A 21,099-nucleotide genomic window follows, 5' to 3' on the forward strand; every position below is an offset into this window, starting at 1 on the left:
CATGTCTTCGGGATCAGACCCCACGTGCTTTCGTTTCTTCTAGCTTGCTGTGCATCTAGTGTATGCGCCCTGATTGTGTGGGGCAAAGGAGTGATGTCTGTCAAGAGAACACTTGGGGAGGGGGGCAGCTCAAAGACACCAGTCTGCCGCTGAGCTCAAACTTAGCAGACTTGTTTAGTCACTGTTGGGCGGGGGTGATGGTAGTACGGTCTCTCAAGACAAATTTCACTTGAGGAATGAAAACCGTCTGTAGTTACTATAGAAAGGGGGATTTATTTATTTCCAAAGCAGAAACAAAATGCAAATAAATACAAGCACCGCACAGCCATCAGCAGCCTCCCACCCACCCCATGTGGGTGCTGGCTGCAGAAGAGAAAACACCCCCACCCTTGGTTCTCCTCCACACACCCACACCCAGTTACAGCCGGAAGGAGAGCGTTGAAGGCTCCACCCTGAGGGCAGGAGGGGAGTTGGGGTCTCTCCCCTGACCCCATTCCATGCCGGGCTCCTGTCGCAGGGTCCTCCCAAGGCCTGCTCTGTTATTTACACTGGAGAGACTGAGGGGCAGCAGAGACACCCCCCACCACCACAGAGGCCCAGCCTCATCAGGAATGCAGAAAGCGGTTGAAGGCGTTGTAGGCAGATTCCAGGTCGAAGAGCATCTGCCGGACTTGGGAATCATCCAGTTCATCAGAGGCCGACATCCCGCTCAGTGTCTGCAGCCTACAGGGAGGAGCAGATTGGGGGTGTGTGTGTTAGGCAGAATGGTAGGTTGTCTTAATCTAATCAGACCCTGGAAGCTCAGCAGGGTCAGCACTTGGGTGGAAGACCACTAAGGAAGTCCAAGGTTGCTACACAGAGTTAAGCAATGGCAAACCTCCTCTGTTCATCTCTTATACACACACACACACTCATGACAGGGATGGAAATGGGACACATTTCTGTACAAAACATCAGTCAAGGCCCCATATCTGGATTCAGAAATGCACCTAACCTACCTGTTAAATTGTGGGGGGGGGGGGAGACACCCATGCCAACCACCAATGTAGCATCTCCCCCGCCCCCATCCTGGCAGCCATAGCCAAGCAGAACAAGCCATGGGGTGAACGGAGGTCTAGGCTGGAGTTGGGAGCAGGAAGCTTACCACTGCTGCACTTTCTGGCGTCCCTCGAAGTCCTGGGGCAGGTGGCTCATGCGGTTCATGGTCTCCATCAGTTCCCGAAGGTCGGGCTGGATCTAAAGAGGACAGGAATCAGCCAGTGGACTTGGAGAGTGGTCCTCCCCTCGCTCACCTGCCATCCTCACCTGACTTGCCCTTCATTTGGAGATCCTGCACCTAGCCAAACCTCACCTGATGGTCTGCTGGATTAGTCACCTACCCTCCCTCCTTTGAGAGGTGGACTGGCTGCGTGGCCCCTTCAAGGGCCACTGTTCCTTCCCAGTCTGCCCCGAGGCTGTGCTGCCATGGCCAAAGCAGCCAGCCTGCTCCCTTTACCAGCACCTGTATGCAGGTGGGCAAAGCAGCCCCTGGCATCACCTCAACCTGGTAGAGAAGAGGGCAGTCGGGTGGGGGGGGGGGAGTTTCCTTGCAGCAGGGGAGAAACAAAGCCAGTTGTTCCGGTGTCAAACTTTGGTGTCCCACCCACGCAGAACTGTGGCATGCACAGGGCAGATGCCTCTTCCCCTTGCTTGTGGAGTTGTATGTCACATGAAGCTGCCTTATACTGAATCAGACCCTTGGTCCGTCAAAGTCAGTATTGTCTATACTCAGACCGGCAGCGGCTCTCCAGGGTCTCAGGCAGGGGTCTTTCACATAACCTACTGGCCCAGTCCCTCTAACTGGAGATGCCGTGGATTGAACCATGCCAAGCAGAGGCTCTACCACTGAGCCACAGTCTCTCCCGGGATGCTTTCCTTTTGGAAACGGTCTCCCTCCCAAGGCACCTCCCCAAGCGAAAGGGACAGCTGACACACACACGAGGTGAGGGGTGCAGAAGCTCCTGCCCCAAAAAATGATGAGTCTTGAAGGTGCCTCTTCCCTCACCTCATCCATGGCCCGGATTTCCAGGCGCAGCTTGTCCATCACTGTGATGAAGAGCTGGAGGAGAGAAGAGACCCTCAGTTTAGGCAAGGCCCCCAGGGACACCCTGGGGCAGCATCTCAGGCCCTACCACCACAACCACGCCCACCTACCGAGACAATGTCCGCGATGCAGCGGTTCAGGTTGCCCTTGTCGTCCTTGATGGTGATGGGCCGGTCTTCCTTGATCCTCTCCATGGCCAGCGGGCAATCGAGCTGCAAGGCACAGGTGAGCAAGTGGACTGCAGCTGGTTCTATCCACTCTCCCCGCCTCCCCCACAGACTGTCCCAAGGAAGCAGGTTTCTCTACCCGTGAGGAGGGGTCCATATTCGGAAGCATGGGCAGAGCCCCCCCCCCCCCGAGCCCCTGGCAACAGCTGCTCACCCGAAACTTGCGGCAGAAGTCGTCGATGGAGTTTATCTCCAGGCCCTGCACCTGCTTGAAGGCGGCTTTGTACTGGACCAAGAGGCGGGAGCAGGCAGCCGTGTACCTGAGGTGGGGAGGGTGGCGTGTGAGAAAGGGCAGGGGCAACGGGACCCTCAAGGGAAGAGGTGTCCAGGGCCATGGCTGTGACTCACTCATTGGGGGTGACGCAGTCCTTGATGTAGGCCTTCTCCAGAGCCTGCATGGTCTTCACCACCGCAAACAGCTCGGCCATGTTGTCGTACCTAAAAGCAGATGGAACAAAGCCTGAGATGTAGCCCCAGTCTTAAGATCTTTCTAGCCCTTGAGACATAGCAAGAAATAGGAATGGTGGTGGCAGCAAGTTGCAGCTGTCTTATGGCAACCCTGCAAGGTTTTCAAGGCACATTTAAGAGGAGGTTTGCCATCGCCAGGCTCCATGTAGCAACTCTGAACTTCCTTGGTGGTCTCCCATCCAAGTACTGGCCAGGGTCAATCCTGCTTAGCTTCTGCGAGCTGACGAGATTGAGCCAGCCTGGGCCGTCCAGGTCAGGACCATTAGCAAGGAATGCTGGGGGGGACCTCAGAAGTCAGAACTCGCAGTGCCAAAGAGGCCATTGGGCTTCAGTGCCCTCCCTGGCCCCCTCGTCCTGCTCACTGTGGCCATCACTGCTGCTCCCCCCCCCCCCAATCAGTCTCCAAACCCTAAGCCAGAAACCACAACTCTTTGAAAAATGTGAGGGTGCAAAGAGCCCTGGGCCTCCATAAAAGGCTCCAAAGCTGCCACTGTGAGGAATGTCCCCCAAGGCTATTCCCTGTTCCCCAGTTATCTTTTGCTAACTATGTCTCTCTTGTGAGAGTGCAGAGAGGGTCTGAGCTTGGATGAGGATCGTGGGCCCACCGGGACCACCACACAAGCATGTGCAAGCTACTCACTTTTCTCGTTCCCGTGCATTCTTGTATAGCTTCACTTCCTGCAAGGGGGGAAAAATGTAAAGCTGCAGCCCCAAGAACTTTGGACCTCAAAGACGCAGGAGTGCCTTGAATTCTGGGGCACCCAGATGCCCTTCTAAGAGGGAGTCCCTGCAGAGATGGGGCACCCCTGCGATCTGGAAAAATTATGGAAGGTCCCCACAATACTGCAAAAGATACTTAGGTGGGCGCACCCCTCTATTGGGGGAGGAACTACGGGCCATACTGAAGCGGAATGCTACTTGCCTCATACAGTTCCGGCTTATTTGCTGGGGCTGAAAGCAAAGAGAGAAGCCTGAGTGACCCCAAAAATCCCACCGTGATCATGAAATTGCCCCTCCCCCTTGCCAACAGCATAGCTGGGATGAGAACTGCCCTCCCAGATAGCAAACAGCTGCATCCTTCCATCGAAACAAGAAACCTCAAGGGTTACCCCGGTGGAGAACTCAGAAAACCCTCCACTGAGCACATGAGGGGTGCAAAGCACAGAAGGAGCCCTGCAAGAGCCACTGCTCAAAAAACCTCTGGTACCAAAATAGCTCTTGTCAGAACTAAGTAATCCAAAATTCTTTCCACCCCATTGTCTGCCCATCATCATTTGCTCCTCACTTCCCAGGATATGCTGGCAAGCAGCATCAGAGGACTCACCTCCCATCCCTGGGTTGGCGGGGATTCCGTGGAACATGCTTCCTGCCCTCTGCCGCTGGGATCCGGACAACCCTCCACGCAGGCGCCCTGCCACAGAAGCAGAAGCAGCTGTAAAAGCGACCCAGAGCCACAGCAGAGCGACCCGCAGCTCCAGCTGGGGCTCTTTCCACCCAAGCAAAGCCTTGCCAAACAGTTCCCCTCCTTTGCCAGGTGCAGAAGCAACCAGCATGCGGCTGGGCCCAGGAGGCAATGGGGCTCTGTGTACAGAGACACTGCACGTAGCAGCACTGCAAGCCCACAGCCCAAGTGGATGTGAATCAAGCACGGGGCAGAGCCAGCATGGTTGGTGGAGCCTGAAATGGCCAGAGGAGCCGGGAAGGATTATGGCCCTGGGCAACGTGCGTCCAGATGAACTGGGACAGGGTCAGAGGAGGGCAAGAAAGATGGCAGACCTCAGCTGGTTATTAGGGAAAAGCCCCACAGAGAAGGCAGCTCCAGAACGGGGCTCATTTATTTATTTACTTCATTCTACCCTTAATTACCTCTTCCTCCCCAAGGGAGACCCAAAGCTGCTTACATCGTCCTGCTCTCCTCCCTTCTATCCTCACAACAACCCTGTGTGCAGGGTTGCCAACTCTAGGTGTGGAAATTCCTGGAGATTTGGGGGTGGAACCTGGGGAGAGCGGGGTTTGGAGAGGTGAGGGACTTCAGCAGACCCTATTACCATAGAGTTCAAAGCAGCCCTTTTCTCCAGGGGAACTGATCTCCACCACTTGGAGATCAGTTCCGATTCCGGGAGACCTCCAAGCCCCACCTGGAGGTTGGCAACCCTGCCGAGGTGAGGCCGAGCAAGAGTGCGCCTGGCCCCAGGTCATCCGGCCAGCTTCCAGAGGGGGGGGGATTTCCCACCTGGGGCTGGGTGGCCTTAAGCTGTTCCCCCTCGCTCGGCCTGGCCTGCCTCGCAGGGTTGTTGTGAGGAGGGCAGTCCTGACGCCTCGCGCGGGCTGAGAAGGCCCCCGAGGGCCAGATGCAGAGGAAAGGGCTGAGCCTCAGGGCCTGCAGGGCGGCCCAGCCAGCCCTCGTGCTCCCTGCAGCCTTGCGAGGAGGGGGGCGGGCGGCACCCTCGGCCTTTCTGCCCCTTTCGCCCCCCACGGGCCTCACCCCACTCCGGCCGCCGCGAGCCTCTTCTCGCCCTGCCCGCTTTCCTTCCGGGAAAATGGCGGCGGGGCTCTCAGCGACGGCTCGGTCGCTCGCCTAGTGACGCCTGGCGGTTCTGCTCGGCGCTCGATTAAGCGACCGTCGCGTCTGCTCTGCGTTCCTACAGGCCCGCCCAGAGAGGTTCGCGCTTCACGCTCTCGCCGCCAGGCGGCGCTGCCCGACCTCGGGACTCCCTGCCTGGCGCGTCATCTCCCGCCGCGCCCAATCAGAGGCCGCCTGGCGGCAGAGGGATGCCTGATCCCCGGGATGCGCTTCGGGAGCCGGGCGGAGGGAACCCGCTCTGTTGCCCCCTTTCCCGTGCATAAGTAGGGATGCCAACCTCCAGGTGGTGGCTGGAGATCGCCTGGGAGTACAATTGATCTGGAGGGTGAGAGAGTCAAAGCAGACAAAAGGAAGTATTTCTTCACACCACGCATCGTTAAATGGTGGAACTCTCTGCATACCTATCCTCTCCAGGATTAGAGGAGGCCCATTATATGAGGCGCAGTGGAACACAGGCAGGAGGGTGCTGCTGCAGTCGTCTTGTTTGCAGGTTTCCTAGAGGCACCTGGTTGGCCACTGTGTGAACAGACTGCTGGACTAGACGGGCCTTGGTCTGACCCAGCAGTAGGGTTGCCAGGTCCCTCTTCGTCACCAGTGAGAGGTTTTTGGGGTGGAGCCTAAGGGTGGGTTGGGAAGTGGAGGGACTTCAATGCCATAGAGTCCAATTGCCAAAGTGGCCATTTTCTCCAGGTGAGCTGATCTCTATCAGCTGGAGATGAGTTGTAATAGCAGATCTCCAGCTATTACCTGGAGGTTGGCAACTCTACCCAGCAGGGCCTTCCTTATGTCCTTATGATCTCCAGGTGACAGAAATCAGTTCCCCTGGAGAAAATGGCTGCTTTGGCAATTGGGCTCCATGGCATTGAAGTCCCTCCCCTCCCCAAACCCCACCCTCCTCAGGCTCCGCCCCCAAAGTCTCCAGGTATTTCCCAACCCTATGCATTAGGGCCTCAGCAGCAGCTTCTAGTGCCCCAAGCTCTGGGCAAGGCAGGGCTTTATAGTGCCACCCTCTGAGGTCAGATTCACACATGCAAGAGAAGGGGGTGGGGGCGGCAGCAGGGACTGCAGGTAGAGGATGCGAGAGTGTTGTGCTTATATTTTAAAAATTGCCGGGGGACGACAACTAGCAAGTTGTTTCCAATTACGCAGAAAGTCAAGACTACAAATTGCTGTTTTAAATATACAAAACCCATTCACAATATTGATTTCCAGCATCAATGTCGGGGCAGCTTTGTTTGTTTGTGGCGGTGGTGGATCACGCCCACAGTATAGCTGAGTCATATTTAGCTTCATTTCCTGGGCCAGAAGTAATAAAACAAAGTGCATCTTTAAATTTTGTGGTCTTTGGAATCTTTTGCAGACATGCTCTATTCCCAGCCTGCACCCAGGTGTTTGTGTGTGCCCCCCTAGAGGTCCCCCCCATCATGTGTGTCACAGCTGCAGCAGGAATTGGCACACTGTGGCCCTAATGCAGCAGAACTCTGCCATGAGCTGGTGCTGAAGCCAGCTCTCTGAAAGACCCAAGGTTGAAGAGGCGGCCTTCGAAAAGCAGCACATTAGCTGGTGGAGGTCTGGTCACCAGGGCAGCGGTTCCAGGACTACCTGGGCAGGCTGAAGCATCTCCAAAGACCGCCACATCTTCATGTGGTTTTCTGCTTTGTATATCTGACAGGTGTTTCCAGATTTGACTCCCTCCTAGGTAGAAGAGTTGGTTTTTATATGCCGACTTTCTCTATCACCTTCCCTTCCCCTCCCCACAACAGACACATAGAATCATAGAGTTGGAAGGGACCACCAGGGTCATCTAGTCCAACCACCTGCACAATGCAGGAAATTCACAACTACCTCCCCTCCCCACACCCCGTGACCTCTACCCCATGCCCAGAAGATGGCCAAGATGCCCTCCCTCTCATCATCTACCTAAGGTCATAGAATCAGCATTGCTGACAGATGGCCATCTAGCCTCTGCTTAAAAACCTCCAAGGAAGGAGAGCTCACCACCTCCCGAGGAAGCCTGTTCCACTGAGGAACCACTCTAATAGCTAGAAAATTCTTCCTAATGTCTAGATGAAAAATCTTTTGATTTAATTTCAACCCGTTGATTCTGGTCCAACCTTCTGGGGCAACAGAAAACAACTTGTGAGGTAGGTGGAGCTGAGAGAATGTGACTAGCCCAAGGTTGCTCAGCTGGCTTTATGTGTAGGAGTGGGGAAACTGATTCAGTTCACCTGATTAGCACACAGGTAGGTTACTGTACTTTGTGAAGTCTAAGGAAGGGATTGGTGTTTCCCCACAGTGGATGTTATCCAGGAGCCCACACTAAAAACCCCAGAGAAAAAGGCTGTGCACACGATTTGGTTTATTTTATTGCTTACACGTGGATTGCACGGTGCTTTTACATGTAGTCAAATTACACAGAGTGCAGAATATATCTAAGCATCAGTAAAATAGACATCTTCAGTCATTCACTGACTTTCTTCCGTGTCAGGCTTTTAAATACAGTGGGGCTTTCAAAAGTCAGACATTCTTCTAAACGGATCAGCTGAAATGCCCAGGTACAAAAGCTGGAATACAAACAGGCGCCAGCAAGACTCCCAGTGACAAAACACTCACAATGGTACCACAGTGGTCACAGGTAGCAGGCCCAAGTGCAGGACCCTCGACTCCAGCGCGCAAGCACGCACACACTCACACAAACACACCATCACAGTTTCATCCCAAGGAACCATTCTGAAGTTAGCAGAACTGTCGCCTTCCCCACCAGTTTGGCTCTGGTTCCCTTTGGGCCGAGGCGACGCAAACAGCCTTTTGCTTCCCCATGCCTATATAATGCACAGTGGAATGAATTATTTCGAACCCTGCATGGTGGCAGCCCGCTTGGCATCTCCAGCTGGCCCGACCCCCATTTAGTGCCACCTCCCCAACTTACGTGACAACTAAGAGGAGCGTCACTCCTGGTAACAGGTGCAACAACACAGGAGAAAACTCAAGTAAGACTTCAAAGCAAATGGGACATCGATGGGAGGCGTCTCTCGCATGCAGAGCTGAGTGTGGAGAAAGCTGGATGTGAGCTGCAGCGGCGGCACCGCTCACGGATGGCACAAATGCAAAGCAAAGAGCAGGTTTTTGTTTTTAATGTCTTTGTACAAAAGCAGTGATGCTTAAAGCGATGTGGACGGCTTCCTTGCTATGTGCAACAAAGCTCAGATTCACTTTCGTCTTTAAATAAAAAGCCACTCAGATGATACCATTCAGGTGCGAAGACATCTTACCTTCCCCAAACCAAAAAGTGGAAGCCAAAAAGGGTGCTGGAGTGGGGGGGGAGGCGCTGCCTCCGGTCTGAGCAGGGTGGGTTTGTGGAGCAGCAGCGGCAATCACAGGGGAGCGCGGCGCGAAAGAGGCGGTTTCGTCGTCCACTGGGAGCCGCTGTGATTGCGCTGTCAAACTGAAAAGAAGGGGGAGGGGTTACCGGCCAGCGCATGGAATGCACTTCATAAGGCAGAATAGAGAGCAGTTCATTCCACAGCAGGCAACGCTGAGGTGACTTTGCAGGCCACATTTCTTTGCCAAATGCAGCATTTTCTAGAGTTTCGTAGAGTGGCGAGCCCACCGTCTCCCCCCTTGCCCATTCCCTCCCACTTAACAATCAAACTTTGACTTGGGTACGTGATGAAAATATATTTGCAGAACTAAACAAGCAGCAAGAAAGCAAGCTGATGCTCCATGCCACGCCATAAAGATTCCGGGAAGGCTGTGGGGCAATGTGAGGAAAGTCTCGCTCATACCACGGGGTTCTCCTGCCTCCTCTTTCACCCTGCAGCCCTGAAACGAGGCGGCCAGCACAGGGTGTGGCACAGGTGACTGTAACTGGAGGTGGGAATCCTGGGAGATCAGGGTTCCCCTTGCATGAACAGAAACAAGGAGCAATTCAGACCCCACCTGCCAACGGCTTTCGCTTGCCAGCTCTTGCCGTGCTTTTCTGACTTCACTGACAAAATTTCATCCTCGGGTCAGAAACAATGCCATGCGGCCAGGGCTTTGCTTCTTGTGTGGCGGGCAAATGAAACAGAAGGACACTTTTTCTTGGTGCACGTAATTTTTTTTGAATAGCGTACATCAGCTGGGCTCCATTTTCCACCAGAGGAAAATGTGGCAATGAAATTAAAGCAAATGCAAGTCAATACATTTTCTAAAAAAATGAAGCCCCTTGCCAGAAGGGGAGGGAGGAAGGGAAGAGGATGCCCCCGTGCAACAGAAATTATACCCTCCTGCAGGATTTTTGTACAGCTGACGAAGTAACTACTAAAAAGACACACCATGGTACTGCAGAGGACTGTTTCGTAGAATAACCAGGCCAGGCATTTCCTAGCCAAAGCAGAGCACGCTATGAGAACGCCCACTCAGAGATCCTCTCATTCAGCCCAGACTGGCCCCGGGGGCTGAAAAGGCTCAAACCCTTGCTCCTTGCCTGACTTTCAGTCTCGTGGACTCAGCAATAACCAAAATCCCACCCCGCGCTGCTTAAGGCTGCAGAACAGTGGAGAGGAAACCAGCCAGCGAGGAATTAGCCCATTCATGCTGCAGCATTTCAGTGGAGCGAAACCACCGGGTCCCCCGGCTTCTGATCTAAAAAGCCCCCCCCACACACACACACCTCTGAAATAAAGCATTTTGGCAGAGTTCCCACTCATGTTTCTTTACACTGAGGGGAGAAAAAAATCAGTGGTTAAATCAGCTGATGATAAATCTCAAGAGCGGACTGAGGTGGGCTAGACCCCTCTACGATTCAGGCACAGTCCCAGCCCCGCTGTGCTACGTCCAGGGCTATTTCCAAAAGATCTATTAAAACATAAGAAAAGAAATGGTGAAAGAGTTCAAAATTCCTCTTGGCCTTAACAATAACGTGCTCTAATGCCAAAGAATGCCCAGCAGAGGCCAGAAGACACTTAATACACACAAAGATCCGGGAACTTCATCTCATAGACCGGAACGGATTGGTAGTGGGTGTGTCCAGCGGTGATGGTGAGGGTCCCCGAGGGGCTGGGAGGGGGGCTGCAAGAGAGGAACCAAAGTGGGTTAAGATTCCACAGCACATTTCTCTTTCTTGCCAGTGGGACTGCTACTGTGTTAGAGGGCGTCCATCTCTTTCCGCCCTGCTGCAGGGAGCCCTGGACTGCATGCTTCATGAGATCAGATCGGAAATTGTTCCTGCTAGATTCTCTCCTGGCCTCCTGACAATTCATTTTACAATTTCCCATTTTGCCTCTATCCAGTTGGTGCTTGGGGCAGCTTACAAGCAACGAAACTGCAGGGGCCGTGGCCCAGTGGAAGAGCCTCTGCTTGGCATGCAGAAGGTCCAGGTTCATCTCCAGTTGAGAGGACCAGGCAGTAGGTGAGGTGAAAGACATTTCTCTGCCTGAGACCCTGGAGAGCCACTGCCAGTGTGAGCAGACGATACCGACTCTGACGGACCAGGGATCTGATTCAGTGTAAGGCGGCTTCTTGTATGACCAAAATGTCTGCACCAATTCATCATTGCAATTCATGGACAAAAAGCCCCAGAGGGTTTTGGATTCCAGAACCTTGTGCTGGTCAGGCCCAGTTCTGGTTTTACTTGGGTGGCAAGGGAACCGACCCCATTCTTCCTGTGCTGATGGGTCATATGAGAAGTCCAGATCCATGCAGGGTGAGTCCAAGTTGCAATATCTTCCCATGTGCCTCCATTAATTTGGTTTCCAAAGAGCTGACGTTAGCAAGAAGCAGTGATCCACCTCATCCCCTCTGGTCCTGGGTGATCCTGGGTGGTGATCATCCCACTCAGCACCATAAGAAATAGTGGCTCTGCAGCAGCTCCCAGTGGACAGGGAAATGTGAGAATCCACCCACTGTACTAAGAACACTTCTGGTATTGTGTTGTCGAAAGCAGGAGGACACGGGAAGCTGCCCCCATACTGAATCAGACCCTTGGTCCATCAAGGGCAGTATTGTCTACTCAGACCAGCAGCGGCTGTCCAGGGTCTTTCACATCTCCTACTGCCTTGTCCCTTAACTGGAGATGGTGGGGATTGAACCTGGGACCTTCTGCATGCCAGGCAGACGCTCTACAAACTGAGCCAAAGCTCCTCCCCTAAAGTAACATGAACACATGAAGCTGCCTTTTACTGAATCAGACCCTTGGCCATCAAAGTCAGTATTGTCTACTCAGGCAGGCAGCGGTTCTCCAGGGTCTCAAGCAGGGGTTTTTCACATCACTTACCTGCCTAGTCCCTTTAACTGGAGATGCCGGGGACTGAACCTCGGACCTTCTGCATGCCAAGCAGAGGCTCTACCACTGAGCCACGGCCCCTCCCTGATATGTTCCTTTACAGGAGTTATACCAGTGAAGGCTTAGTATAGTAAAAGCTTTGCTATCCAGCGCTCATAGGGAGAGGGGCTGGCCGAGATAACCAAGCCTATTGCTCTGCCCCATCCCCCTACCCAGAGGAATCCGCAGCAACCCAACCTCTGAGACTCCTGACCAACCACACAAGCAGCGGGCCACAGAAAGACACTCCCCACCCACCGCACTCATCAGAGCGGCAGCTAATAACTGCAGCACGGAAGGAGGGTTCGGCAGCTATGCCCTTCTCTCCCCCCTCCCCCAATCTCTGGGCATTCCTCCTTACCGAATGGTGAGCTCCAATATCTGGGCCAGCCGGTCATGAAGAAGGGAGGCCTGCAAGGAGAAAGGACACTGCGGAAAACAGTGGAGGCGCAGCTGCGCACAGGAATCTCGCCCCAGCCTTCCTTCCCTGTGCCCACACTGCAAGAACCACAGAGGCAAATCACTGCTGGCCCTTTCCAGGGCTTGCAGTGTGTTGGGGGAATGCTGCCCTCTTGCACAGAGGGGAGTGCAGGGAAAAACACAGTGTAGCCTCTGATGGTCCAAAGGGACCAGGCTGCCTCTGGAGGGGGCCTCCGGGAAGGAAGAAGAAGAGTTGGTTTTTATATGCCGACTTTCTCTACCACTTAAGGGAGAATCAAACCAGCTTACAATCACCTAGGTGAGGCTGAGAGAGCTCTGAGAGAGCTGTGACTAGCCCAAGGTCACCCAGCTGGCTTCATGTGGAGGAGTGGGGAAACAAATCCAGTTCACCAGATTAGCGTCCACCGCTCATGTGGAGGAGTGGGGAATCAAACCAGGTTCTCCAGATCAGAGTCCACCACTCCAAACCACCATTCTTAACCACTACACCACGCTGGCTCCCTCTCCCAACTGCTGGGGGCCACAGTTCTGCTCAGCTGTAATGGAGGTGTGTATCACAGGGTGGAGGAAACAGCTGGCCCAGGCAGGCAGGCAGCAAAGGAGATTCCCACACCAGCCCCTCCCATATCACAGGGACCAGGCTGCCTTGACCACACCACAGGGGAGATGGCTCCAGGACTGAGGCCAGCCCCCCCCCACCTTTCACCACCCCCATTCCCCAGTCTCAAAGCCCTGCTGCAGAAAAAGGTCATGTAGCAGAGCAAGGAAGAGACCAGGCAGAAGCACCCACAGCAGGATTGAGGTGGGATTTCTCTGGAGCTCCAACCAAGCGCTCTAAACCCACCTGCCCTAAAAGTGTGCCATGCTCTCAGCTCACCCCCTTTCCCCTCTTACACAGATCTGCCAAAGGGCATTGAAAGCGCTCACCTTGCTTTCACACTGGGCTGCGATCTCCTCAAAGGGCGCTTTCTGGAACTTTTCAATCACAAGGCGCCTCCTCTCCTTCTCTTGCTCTTCAAGACCTGTGTTATCTTTGGCAAATGAAATGGGGGGGATAAGATTCCCGTCTCAGACTCTTTAGGGCAGGGCTTGGACAGCCTGTGACACCCCCCGCCATGCTGAATGCTGCCCGCCAAGGGGGTGGGTGGTGGGGGACACACTACTGCCATCCACTCCAGGAAGAAACCAGGCTCTGCGCTCAGAGAGCCTCTGGAATTCTACCCTGCACCTTTAACATGTTTAAATAAATTATGCACAGCTAAGGTTTTTGCATACATGCACTGAACATGAATGCCTTATTTCGGTAGAAAAACAGAGGGTTTTTTAAACAAGTTTCATTCTAAGCACAGTTTAATGGATGAAACTGATTTAGAATCTAGATTTGAGTCCAGTAGCATCTTACAGACCAACAAGATTTCTGGGGTATAAGCTTTTGAGAGTCACAGCTCTCTTTGTCAGAAACGAGTCGGAATGGAGATCTCTGAGTCTTTATATCCCAGTCAGAAGCTGGGAGGGTTGGAATCTGGTTAGAACCTGAGGCACCAATCTCTCAAGGTCACATTCGCACAATCCCAAACATATTGGAAGTGTGATGTGGTTTTCTCAAAAAATTTCCACTTTCAAACTTCCCAACATGATGAGAGACAGGGATCTTTGGCAGCAGGGAACACATTCAAGATATTACAGTGTGTGGCTCGTGGAATGACGGAACTCTGCCTCACAAAAGGACTGTAAAACTCTCTGCCCTGTGAACACACATGAACACATGAAGCTGCCTTATACTGAATCGACCCCTTGGTCCATCGAAGTCAGTATTGTCTACTCAGACTGGCAGTGGCTCTCCAGGGCCTCAGGCAGAGGTCTTTCACATCACCTACTTGCCTGGTCCTTTTTAACTGGAGCTGCCGGGGATTGAACCTGGGACCTTCTGCATGCCAAGCAGATGCTCTACCACTGAGCCACAGCCCCTCCCCAGCCAGAGGCTGTCAGAATGGAACATTGGGGGGGAAATGTGCTAAACAACAAATTACAATAAACCTCACCTATCGCCTTCTTCAGTGATTCAAAGGTAATTTCCTCTGTGTTGTTGACCTGGAGAGGAGAAATGAAAAAAGAAAAGGGGTGTTTTTAAAAAAATGTATTTAAATCACACAAGCAGCTGAATCAGAAAGAAAAAAATGACAACTGATTACTGCTATTTCTTCTCTATACAGCTCTAACGATACCCCCTGGGTTTTGCAAAGGGAAGAGGAAAGAACAGACGGTCAAGCAGGGGCAGGGATGCGCAGGCCTGCCTTTTCCTGACATCATCCTCAGCTTCCCCTTTCATAATAGGTGGCCAATGGCAACCTCAGGCCTCTGCTATCTGACTTTTTATTTAAGAAGGCTTATTAATTGAGTTTAACATACTGGCAGTGGGGAAGGGGTTTTACCGTATTTTGTGTGCTTTTAATGTTTGGAATTGCAAGCCACCTTGAACCACAAGGGTAAGGCAGAGTACAGATATTTTCATTAGTAAACATATAAATTGGATGGTATATTTTAAGCAAGGTGGGGAAGAAGCTTTAGGTGTGCTACAGACAAGGAAGTTGAGCTGTTCTGGTGAAAGGCAGCTGTGGGCAGAAGAAACAACAGCTACAAAACCCAGACACCAACAACAGTACATTAGCCATCAAGCAAAGTTTTTACCAACCCCGTCTTCTGACACTAGACCCCACCCCACCCCCACACAAATGGTTGCAGAGGGTAAGAAGCTAAATGCATGAAAGATGCCCATCACAAGGTGTCTGCTTGGCTTGGCACCACGCCTCAGAAGTCAACCTCTAAAGCCCTACACAGCGCAAAACCATGTGGCCAGTTCTCCACAACAAAGAGCCCAAAATAAGAAAAGGAACTTTACAAGATCCTTTCCCACAACCGGACATGATGGACTTGCCTTATCCTCTGTTCCGTTGCCAGCCAAAATGTCCACTTGGATGGAGACGGTGTCCACAATACTCTTCCTCCGCGACAGCCGGTCTTCATCTGTGTACATAACCACAAAAAGCATTCCTCTCATTCTAACATAAGAAAGGCCCTGCTGGATCAGACCGAGGCCCATCAAGTCCAGCAGTCTGTTCACACAGGGGCCAACCAGGTGCCTCTAGGAAGCCCACGAACAAGACGGCTGCAGCAGCACCATCCTGCCTGTGTTCCACTGCACCCAAAATAATAGGCATGCTCTGTGTGTCCTGGGGGGGGGGGTCCCTCTTGCTATGCAACCCACATTTGGCTTTATGAACAAATCATAGAATCATAGAGTTGGAAGGGACCAATAGGGTCATCTAGTCCAACTCCCTGCACAATGCAGGAAATTCACAACTACCCCACCACCACCCCCCAGTGACCCCTACTCCATGCCCAGAAGATAGGGAAAAAACCCTTCAGGATCCCTGGCCAATTGTTTCCTGGCCCCAAAGTGGCAATCGGCATTCCCCTGGGCATGTAAGAAAGGGTCACAAGAGCCGAGCACTGATCAACCCTTCCTGCCCTCCCTTTCATGATCTGCCTAAGTTCACAGAATCAGCCTTGCTGTCAGATGGCCATCTAGCCTCTTCTTAAAAATCTTCAAAGGAGAGCCCACCACCTCCTGGGAAAGCCTGTTCCACTGAGGAACCGCTCTGTCAGGAAGTTCTTCCTAATGTTTAGCGGAAAACTCTTGATCTAATTTCAAGCAAGCCCATATGTGTTAATCTGTTCTGCAGTGACAGTCCTGCTTCCAAGGGTCAGGTATGCAAGGAACTGGGAACGTGAGCAGCCAGGTCACAGAGATGCAGCATTACTGGGTTAATTGGGGCACTGAGACCATAAGGTCAGAAGGGCAGTCCTGGGGACACGAGGAGTACCGAAGAGGGCAACCAAGACAATTAGGGGGGTGGAGCACCTTTCCTATGAGGAAGGGCTGAAGAGTCCTGGACTTTTCAGTTTAGAAAAGAAATGACTAAGGGGGGCATGAGAGAGGCTTATAAAATTATGCACAGTGTGAAAAGAGTTGACATAGAGAACTTTTTCTCCCTCTCCCAAAATACTAGAACCCGAGGGCATCCAATGAAGCTGATGGGCAGAAGATGCAGGACGGACAAAAGGAAATACTTCTTTACACAGCGAGTGAATAAAAAAAGGAATTTGCTGCCAAAGAATGTAGTGATGGCCACAGGCACAGATGGCTTTAAAAGGGGATTAGACAGATTAATGTAGGACAGACCTATCAGTGGTTACTAGCCATGGTGACTAAGGGAACCTCCACGTTCAGAGGCAGTCAGCCTCAGAATCCCAGTGCCAGGAGGCAACATCAGGGGAAGGCCTCTCTGCCCTGTTGCAGGACCTCCAGAGGAACTGGTTGGCCACTGTTTGAGACAGGATGCTGGACTAGATGGTCCACTGGTTTCATCCAGCAAGGCTCTGATGTCCTTATGAGCTGTTGCTTCTGCCTCCCTGGCACTCTACTGTACAGGTATGCATGGCTGGGGAGGCCTTTCCCTCTGCTCCCTCCACTGCCTGATCAGGAGTTCCTGCTGCCTCTATGGAAGAATGACCTATACTGCTAAGCACGTGGTCCCAATTACAGTGTGGGAATGTGCGACCATCTGATTTTGTTCCAGAAGGAGAGAAAGGAAAGCCTGAAGGAACAGCATGTGTAGATGAGAGAACAGGAGCAGCTGCTTGGCAAAGGAAGAGGGAAGGGTGAGACCGGCACGCCTCCAGGAACAGAACTCTGGGGACTAGCATCCCGAGGTCTGATTCTTCCTAATGCTCAAGGAGGATGACTGAGGAGCCACAAGACACAAGGATTCACTGGCAGGTGCCGGGATCAGAGCTATGCAACGACTCACCTGTCACCTGAGGCACGTATGGCACAGACAGCCTCTCCGCGCTGTAGCCGCTGCCGCCCAGAGATTCCGCAATCTTGTTCATCAGGAAGAACAGGCTCTTGTCGTCCTTGTCAAAGGTTTTGGGAAGGCTGTTAAGAGTGCAACATTGAGGAACTGAGCAACACGTGAGGCTGAGAGGAAGCAAAACAAGCAGCCTTCTAACTCCCACGTACTTTCTGCGGTCAACTTTATTCCCACCACTACCCTGAACTCTACTAGGCCCTGAATCTCTGTGCCAATCCCAGCTTACCATTTTCGCCATGGGAAAAACACAGGGAAACAGCAGGGACCATTCTATAATTGGAAGCACCGTCTCCTTCCATATGTCCCTGTGTGCTAACTATGGTCCTCGGGCAGCTATGTGTTCCCTACCCCACCACCACTTAGGGTGGCCCGTCTGAACACACACGAACACACATGAAGCGGCCTTATACTGAATCAGACCCTTGGTCCATCAAAACCAGTTTTGTCTACTCAGACCAGCAGAGGCTCTCCAGGGTCTCAGGCAGAGGTCTTTCACAGAGGTCTGCCTGGTCCTTTCAATCGGAGATGCCGGGGATTGAACTTGGGACCTTCTGCATCCCAAGCAGATGCTCTACCACTGGGCCACAGCCCCTCCCTCTGGCATCAGCCACAGCCCGGGCCTTTTCCACTGTGGGCTCCCTGAAGAGGTGAGCCTCCCCCACCCAGAGATCTTCAGGAGGAGTTGCCAGGCCTACTGGTTTGCCAGGGCTTTGAGGGGGTTTGAATGGCAGGCATCTTTTAGAGGGGGAAGGGAAGGGATTTTGGGCTTGCTATTTTATCTTCGGTTTTAGCTGGGGATGTTTTAACTATTTTTGGCAACCACCTTGAACCACGAGGAAAGGTGGGATATATTTTTTTAAATAAATAAATAAGTAAATATAAATACACAGAATCTGGTCTCCACCCCCACCCCACCCCATTCCCAGCAGAGCCATCATGGGCAATGTAACCCACTAGTCAAAAGATGCCAGCAAGGGAGGGGAGAAAAGTGAGTAGATGACTATGACTATGAATTTCAAGGCCTCTTTCTTAGTGGGGTGGGGGGAGTAGTGAAACAAACTGCCCCATAGTTCTGACCTTCAAGAAACACGGCATTTGAAACTAGCCAGGGAGAGGAAAGATTTTGAATGCAGCCAGAATTTCCTGGAGCACCAAAGTAACAGAAGACGTTTTATTGCTTTGGGTATTAAATTCCTTTCTCCCTCCACATATCGCACTTTTGTGAAAGGGATACCATTTTGCTGCAATGTATAGTGTCTCTTTTTATCAGACAAAAAAAATTACAACCGAGCCAACCTGTACCTGCACTTGTCTCGGAATATGGTTTCTGGCAAGAAGTATGGACTTTCCACAGTTCTGGTTTCAATGACCTGAAAAGAATCCATTAATTGAACAGAATGAAGAAGAACTCACAGAGTCAGATCTGTCCCTGCTTGCTGGGTGATCACGAGCAGTATCTTTTGCAGAATGTAAATGGAGCACCTGGCTAAGTATTAACATCCTGTGGCCCCTAGGGAACAGCCAGGAAGCTCCTGATACACTGCAGTGCTGTTATTGAGTTCGCTTTCATCTTTCCCTTCCTTCAAAAGACTCATGGCAGTGAACCCAGCTCCGTTTATCCACCCAACATGCCTATGAGGTAGGCACAGTTGGGCTGCAAGAGAGGGTGACTTTCCCAGGATCTCCCAAGGAGCTCTATGGGAGTGTGAAGATTTAAGCCAAGTCTGAACCTCTGTCACCTACACCATGCTTCACTGGCTGAAGTTCTAAGCACCCACGGACCTGGGGGCAGCCCTAAATGGCAAACCAGTGAAGTGCAGTAAGGCACTACTTGTAAAATCCAGCAGCTTTACAATCATGGGGTACATGAAACAGGGTGAGGAAAAGTGATAATAGAACATCATCGTTCAGTTCTTCGCACTGAAAATTACCAGCTGTCTGGAACTACAACTCAGGGGTTTTTGTTTCTTTTTTTAAAGTCTGGGGAGGTGGAGACAGCACAGGCAACACTTAAATGGAAAGTACTTCCAAATGAGAATTTCATTGCAAACAGCACCTATCACCAAAAGACGGCTCTCCAGGCTTACAATAGTGTCCCCCCATCACTAAACAATGAAAGTAACAGAAGGAACATCCCAGTAAGAGAAGAAGACAGTTTCTAACCCTTCTCAGTGCCAGGGGCGAGAGCAAGGGGTGTCCAGCTGGCTGTCCCTAAACCAACTATCTATCAAGGTACTTGCTGATAAGCAGAGCTGTAAGACAACTGCACCATGACCTGGATGGCCCAGGCTAGCCCCATCTCGTCAGATTTCAGAAGCTAAGCAGGGTCAGCCCCAGTTAGTACTTGGATGGGCGATCACTGAGGAAGTCCAGGGTGGCTACGCAGGAGCAGGCAATGGCAAACCACCTGTTCATCTCTTGCCTTGAAAACCCTACAGGGTCACCATGAATTGGCTGTGACTTCAGGGCACACATTCCGTCACCCCCGTCAACTCTAGGTTCAGCAGCTGCAGCAGACAAAGCTCTTCCCTGACTGAATGCTGCCTCTCTGTGTGTGGATTTTTCATGCAACGCCTGGCCTGGCAGACTGGCACGCTCAGTTTAAGGAACCCGTATTGCCAGATGGTGTCAACCCCCTTACAGAGCTTCACTAATGGCGGAACAACTGAACTGTCTCTCCCCCTCCCCCAACAACCAGTGTCTGGAGAACAGGAGCAAGTATCATAGAATGATAGAGTTGGAAGGGACCACCAGGGTCATCTAGTCCAACCCCCTGCACAATGCAGGAAATTCACAACTACCTCCCCCCCACACACCCAGTGACTCCCTACTCCATGCCCAGAAGATGGCCAAGATGCTTTCCCTCTCATGAACTGCCTCTCATGAAATGCCTAAGGTCATAGAATCAGCATTGCTGACAGAAGGCCATCTACCCTCTGCTTAAAAACCTCCAGGGAAGGAGCACTTATAACCTCCTGAGGAAGCCTGTTCCACTGAGCAACCGCTCTGTCAGAAAGCTCTTCCTAATGTCTAGACGGATTCCTAATGTCTAGGCAGAAAGTAGATCGTTCTTGGGTTGGAACGTGAAAGGCACAACCAACTCCAACTCACCTTGCTGATGTGCTGGCAGAAGGCAGGCACAGCGATCATCTGACTCAGGAAGTTGAGGTACGCAGCGACCAGCGCCATGACACTGCACCGGCTGAACATTGGCAAGTTGTCCTCATTCAGAATGGCCAAATCCTGCACAGTTGGAGGGGGGGGGTAGAGAAGATGCCAAACAAGTGAGCTGTGTGATACGGCCTGAACATGCGCGGCACACCTTCCAGGACTCACTTCAGAGAAACATACGCCACATGCAAGTCTTCCGCCCCACAATAATCAGAGCCACACACACCTGCAAGGCAATGGCCAGGCGGATGAGATCCGAGACCACCTCCTCGTTGGCCAGCTCGATGGTTATTAGCGCCAGAGTTGTGTAGAGCAGCTCAAAGTTCTTGTGCACGTTGTCTTCTTTGCAGCCCAGGTAGATGTGCCTGTACAGTTGCTGGCCGTGCTGTGGAGGAGAGGCAAAGGTCATGCGGCCCCTGCAGCTGACGATTACTAGCCCCAGTTAGGAGAAGGCCCTTTGCAGTGCCTTGATCCTCTGCACCTACTTGCATAGCCCTCCTTGGGAGCCAGCGTGGTGGAGTGGTTAAGAGCGGTGGTTTGGAGCAGTGGAGACTGATCTGGGGAACCAGGTTTGATTCCCCACTCCTCCACACAAAGCCAGCTGGGTGACCTTGGGCTAGTCACAGCTCTCTCTCATCCCCACCTACCTCACAGGGTGTCTGCTGTGGGGAGGGGAAGGGAAGGTGTTTGTAAGCTGGTTTGATTCTCCCTTCAGTGAACACAAGAACACATGAAGCTGCCATATACTGAATCAGACCCTTGGTCCATCAAAGTCAGTACTGTCTACTCAGACCGGCAGTGGCTCTCCAGGGCCTCAGGCAGAGGTCTTTCAAGTCGCCTAGTCCCTTTAACTGGAGATGCCGGGGATTGAACCTGGGACCTTCTGC

The 21,099-nt window shown here is 52.3% G+C and overlaps 2 protein-coding genes and 1 non-coding gene across 4 annotated transcripts in view; all 3 read right to left on the minus strand.

Annotated features, from left to right (window-relative positions):
• Nucleotides 1–594: 594 nt before the first annotated feature.
• Nucleotides 595–5,289, minus strand: VPS28 (VPS28 subunit of ESCRT-I). 2 transcript variants are annotated; one of them, XM_056854138.1, is made up of 10 exons: nt 5,264–5,289; nt 4,103–4,189; nt 3,701–3,729; nt 3,419–3,456; nt 2,659–2,748; nt 2,465–2,570; nt 2,194–2,295; nt 2,045–2,098; nt 1,145–1,236; nt 595–723 (listed from the first exon to the last, which is right to left on the minus strand). In XM_056854138.1, exons 2-10 carry the CDS (start codon nt 4,137–4,139, stop codon nt 606–608), a joined length of 666 nt encoding a protein of 221 aa, XP_056710116.1. In that variant the 5' UTR covers nt 4,140–4,189; nt 5,264–5,289; the 3' UTR covers nt 595–605. The 2 variants fall into 2 exon arrangements, with proteins under 2 accessions (XP_056710116.1, XP_056710117.1); XM_056854139.1 differs by having other exon boundaries at nt 3,419–3,452; nt 3,697–3,729.
• A 4,979-nt stretch (nt 5,290–10,268) lies between these two features.
• The window catches only part of LOC130481486 (protein EFR3 homolog A), a 38,250-nt gene continuing 27,419 nt past the window's right edge, over nt 10,269–21,099 (minus strand). The window contains exons 14-22 of the mRNA XM_056854143.1: nt 20,439–20,597; nt 20,153–20,284; nt 18,344–18,411; nt 16,979–17,106; nt 15,043–15,131; nt 14,150–14,198; nt 13,035–13,138; nt 12,028–12,077; nt 10,269–10,414 (exon numbers count right to left, since the gene is read on the minus strand). Of these exons, the coding sequence (XP_056710121.1) occupies nt 10,309–10,414; nt 12,028–12,077; nt 13,035–13,138; nt 14,150–14,198; nt 15,043–15,131; nt 16,979–17,106; nt 18,344–18,411; nt 20,153–20,284; nt 20,439–20,597 (885 nt within the window). The 3' untranslated portion in view covers nt 10,269–10,308. The remainder of the gene's footprint in view (nt 10,415–12,027; nt 12,078–13,034; nt 13,139–14,149; nt 14,199–15,042; nt 15,132–16,978; nt 17,107–18,343; nt 18,412–20,152; nt 20,285–20,438; nt 20,598–21,099) is intronic.
• On the minus strand, nt 14,004–14,075 carry TRNAA-GGC (transfer RNA alanine (anticodon GGC)). Its single transcript has one exon. It is a non-coding gene; the product is annotated as a tRNA-Ala (tRNA).

The sequence above is a fragment of the Euleptes europaea genome, chromosome 8 (genome assembly GCF_029931775.1).
Source record: "Euleptes europaea isolate rEulEur1 chromosome 8, rEulEur1.hap1, whole genome shotgun sequence".
Lineage (NCBI taxonomy): Eukaryota > Metazoa > Chordata > Lepidosauria > Squamata > Sphaerodactylidae > Euleptes > Euleptes europaea.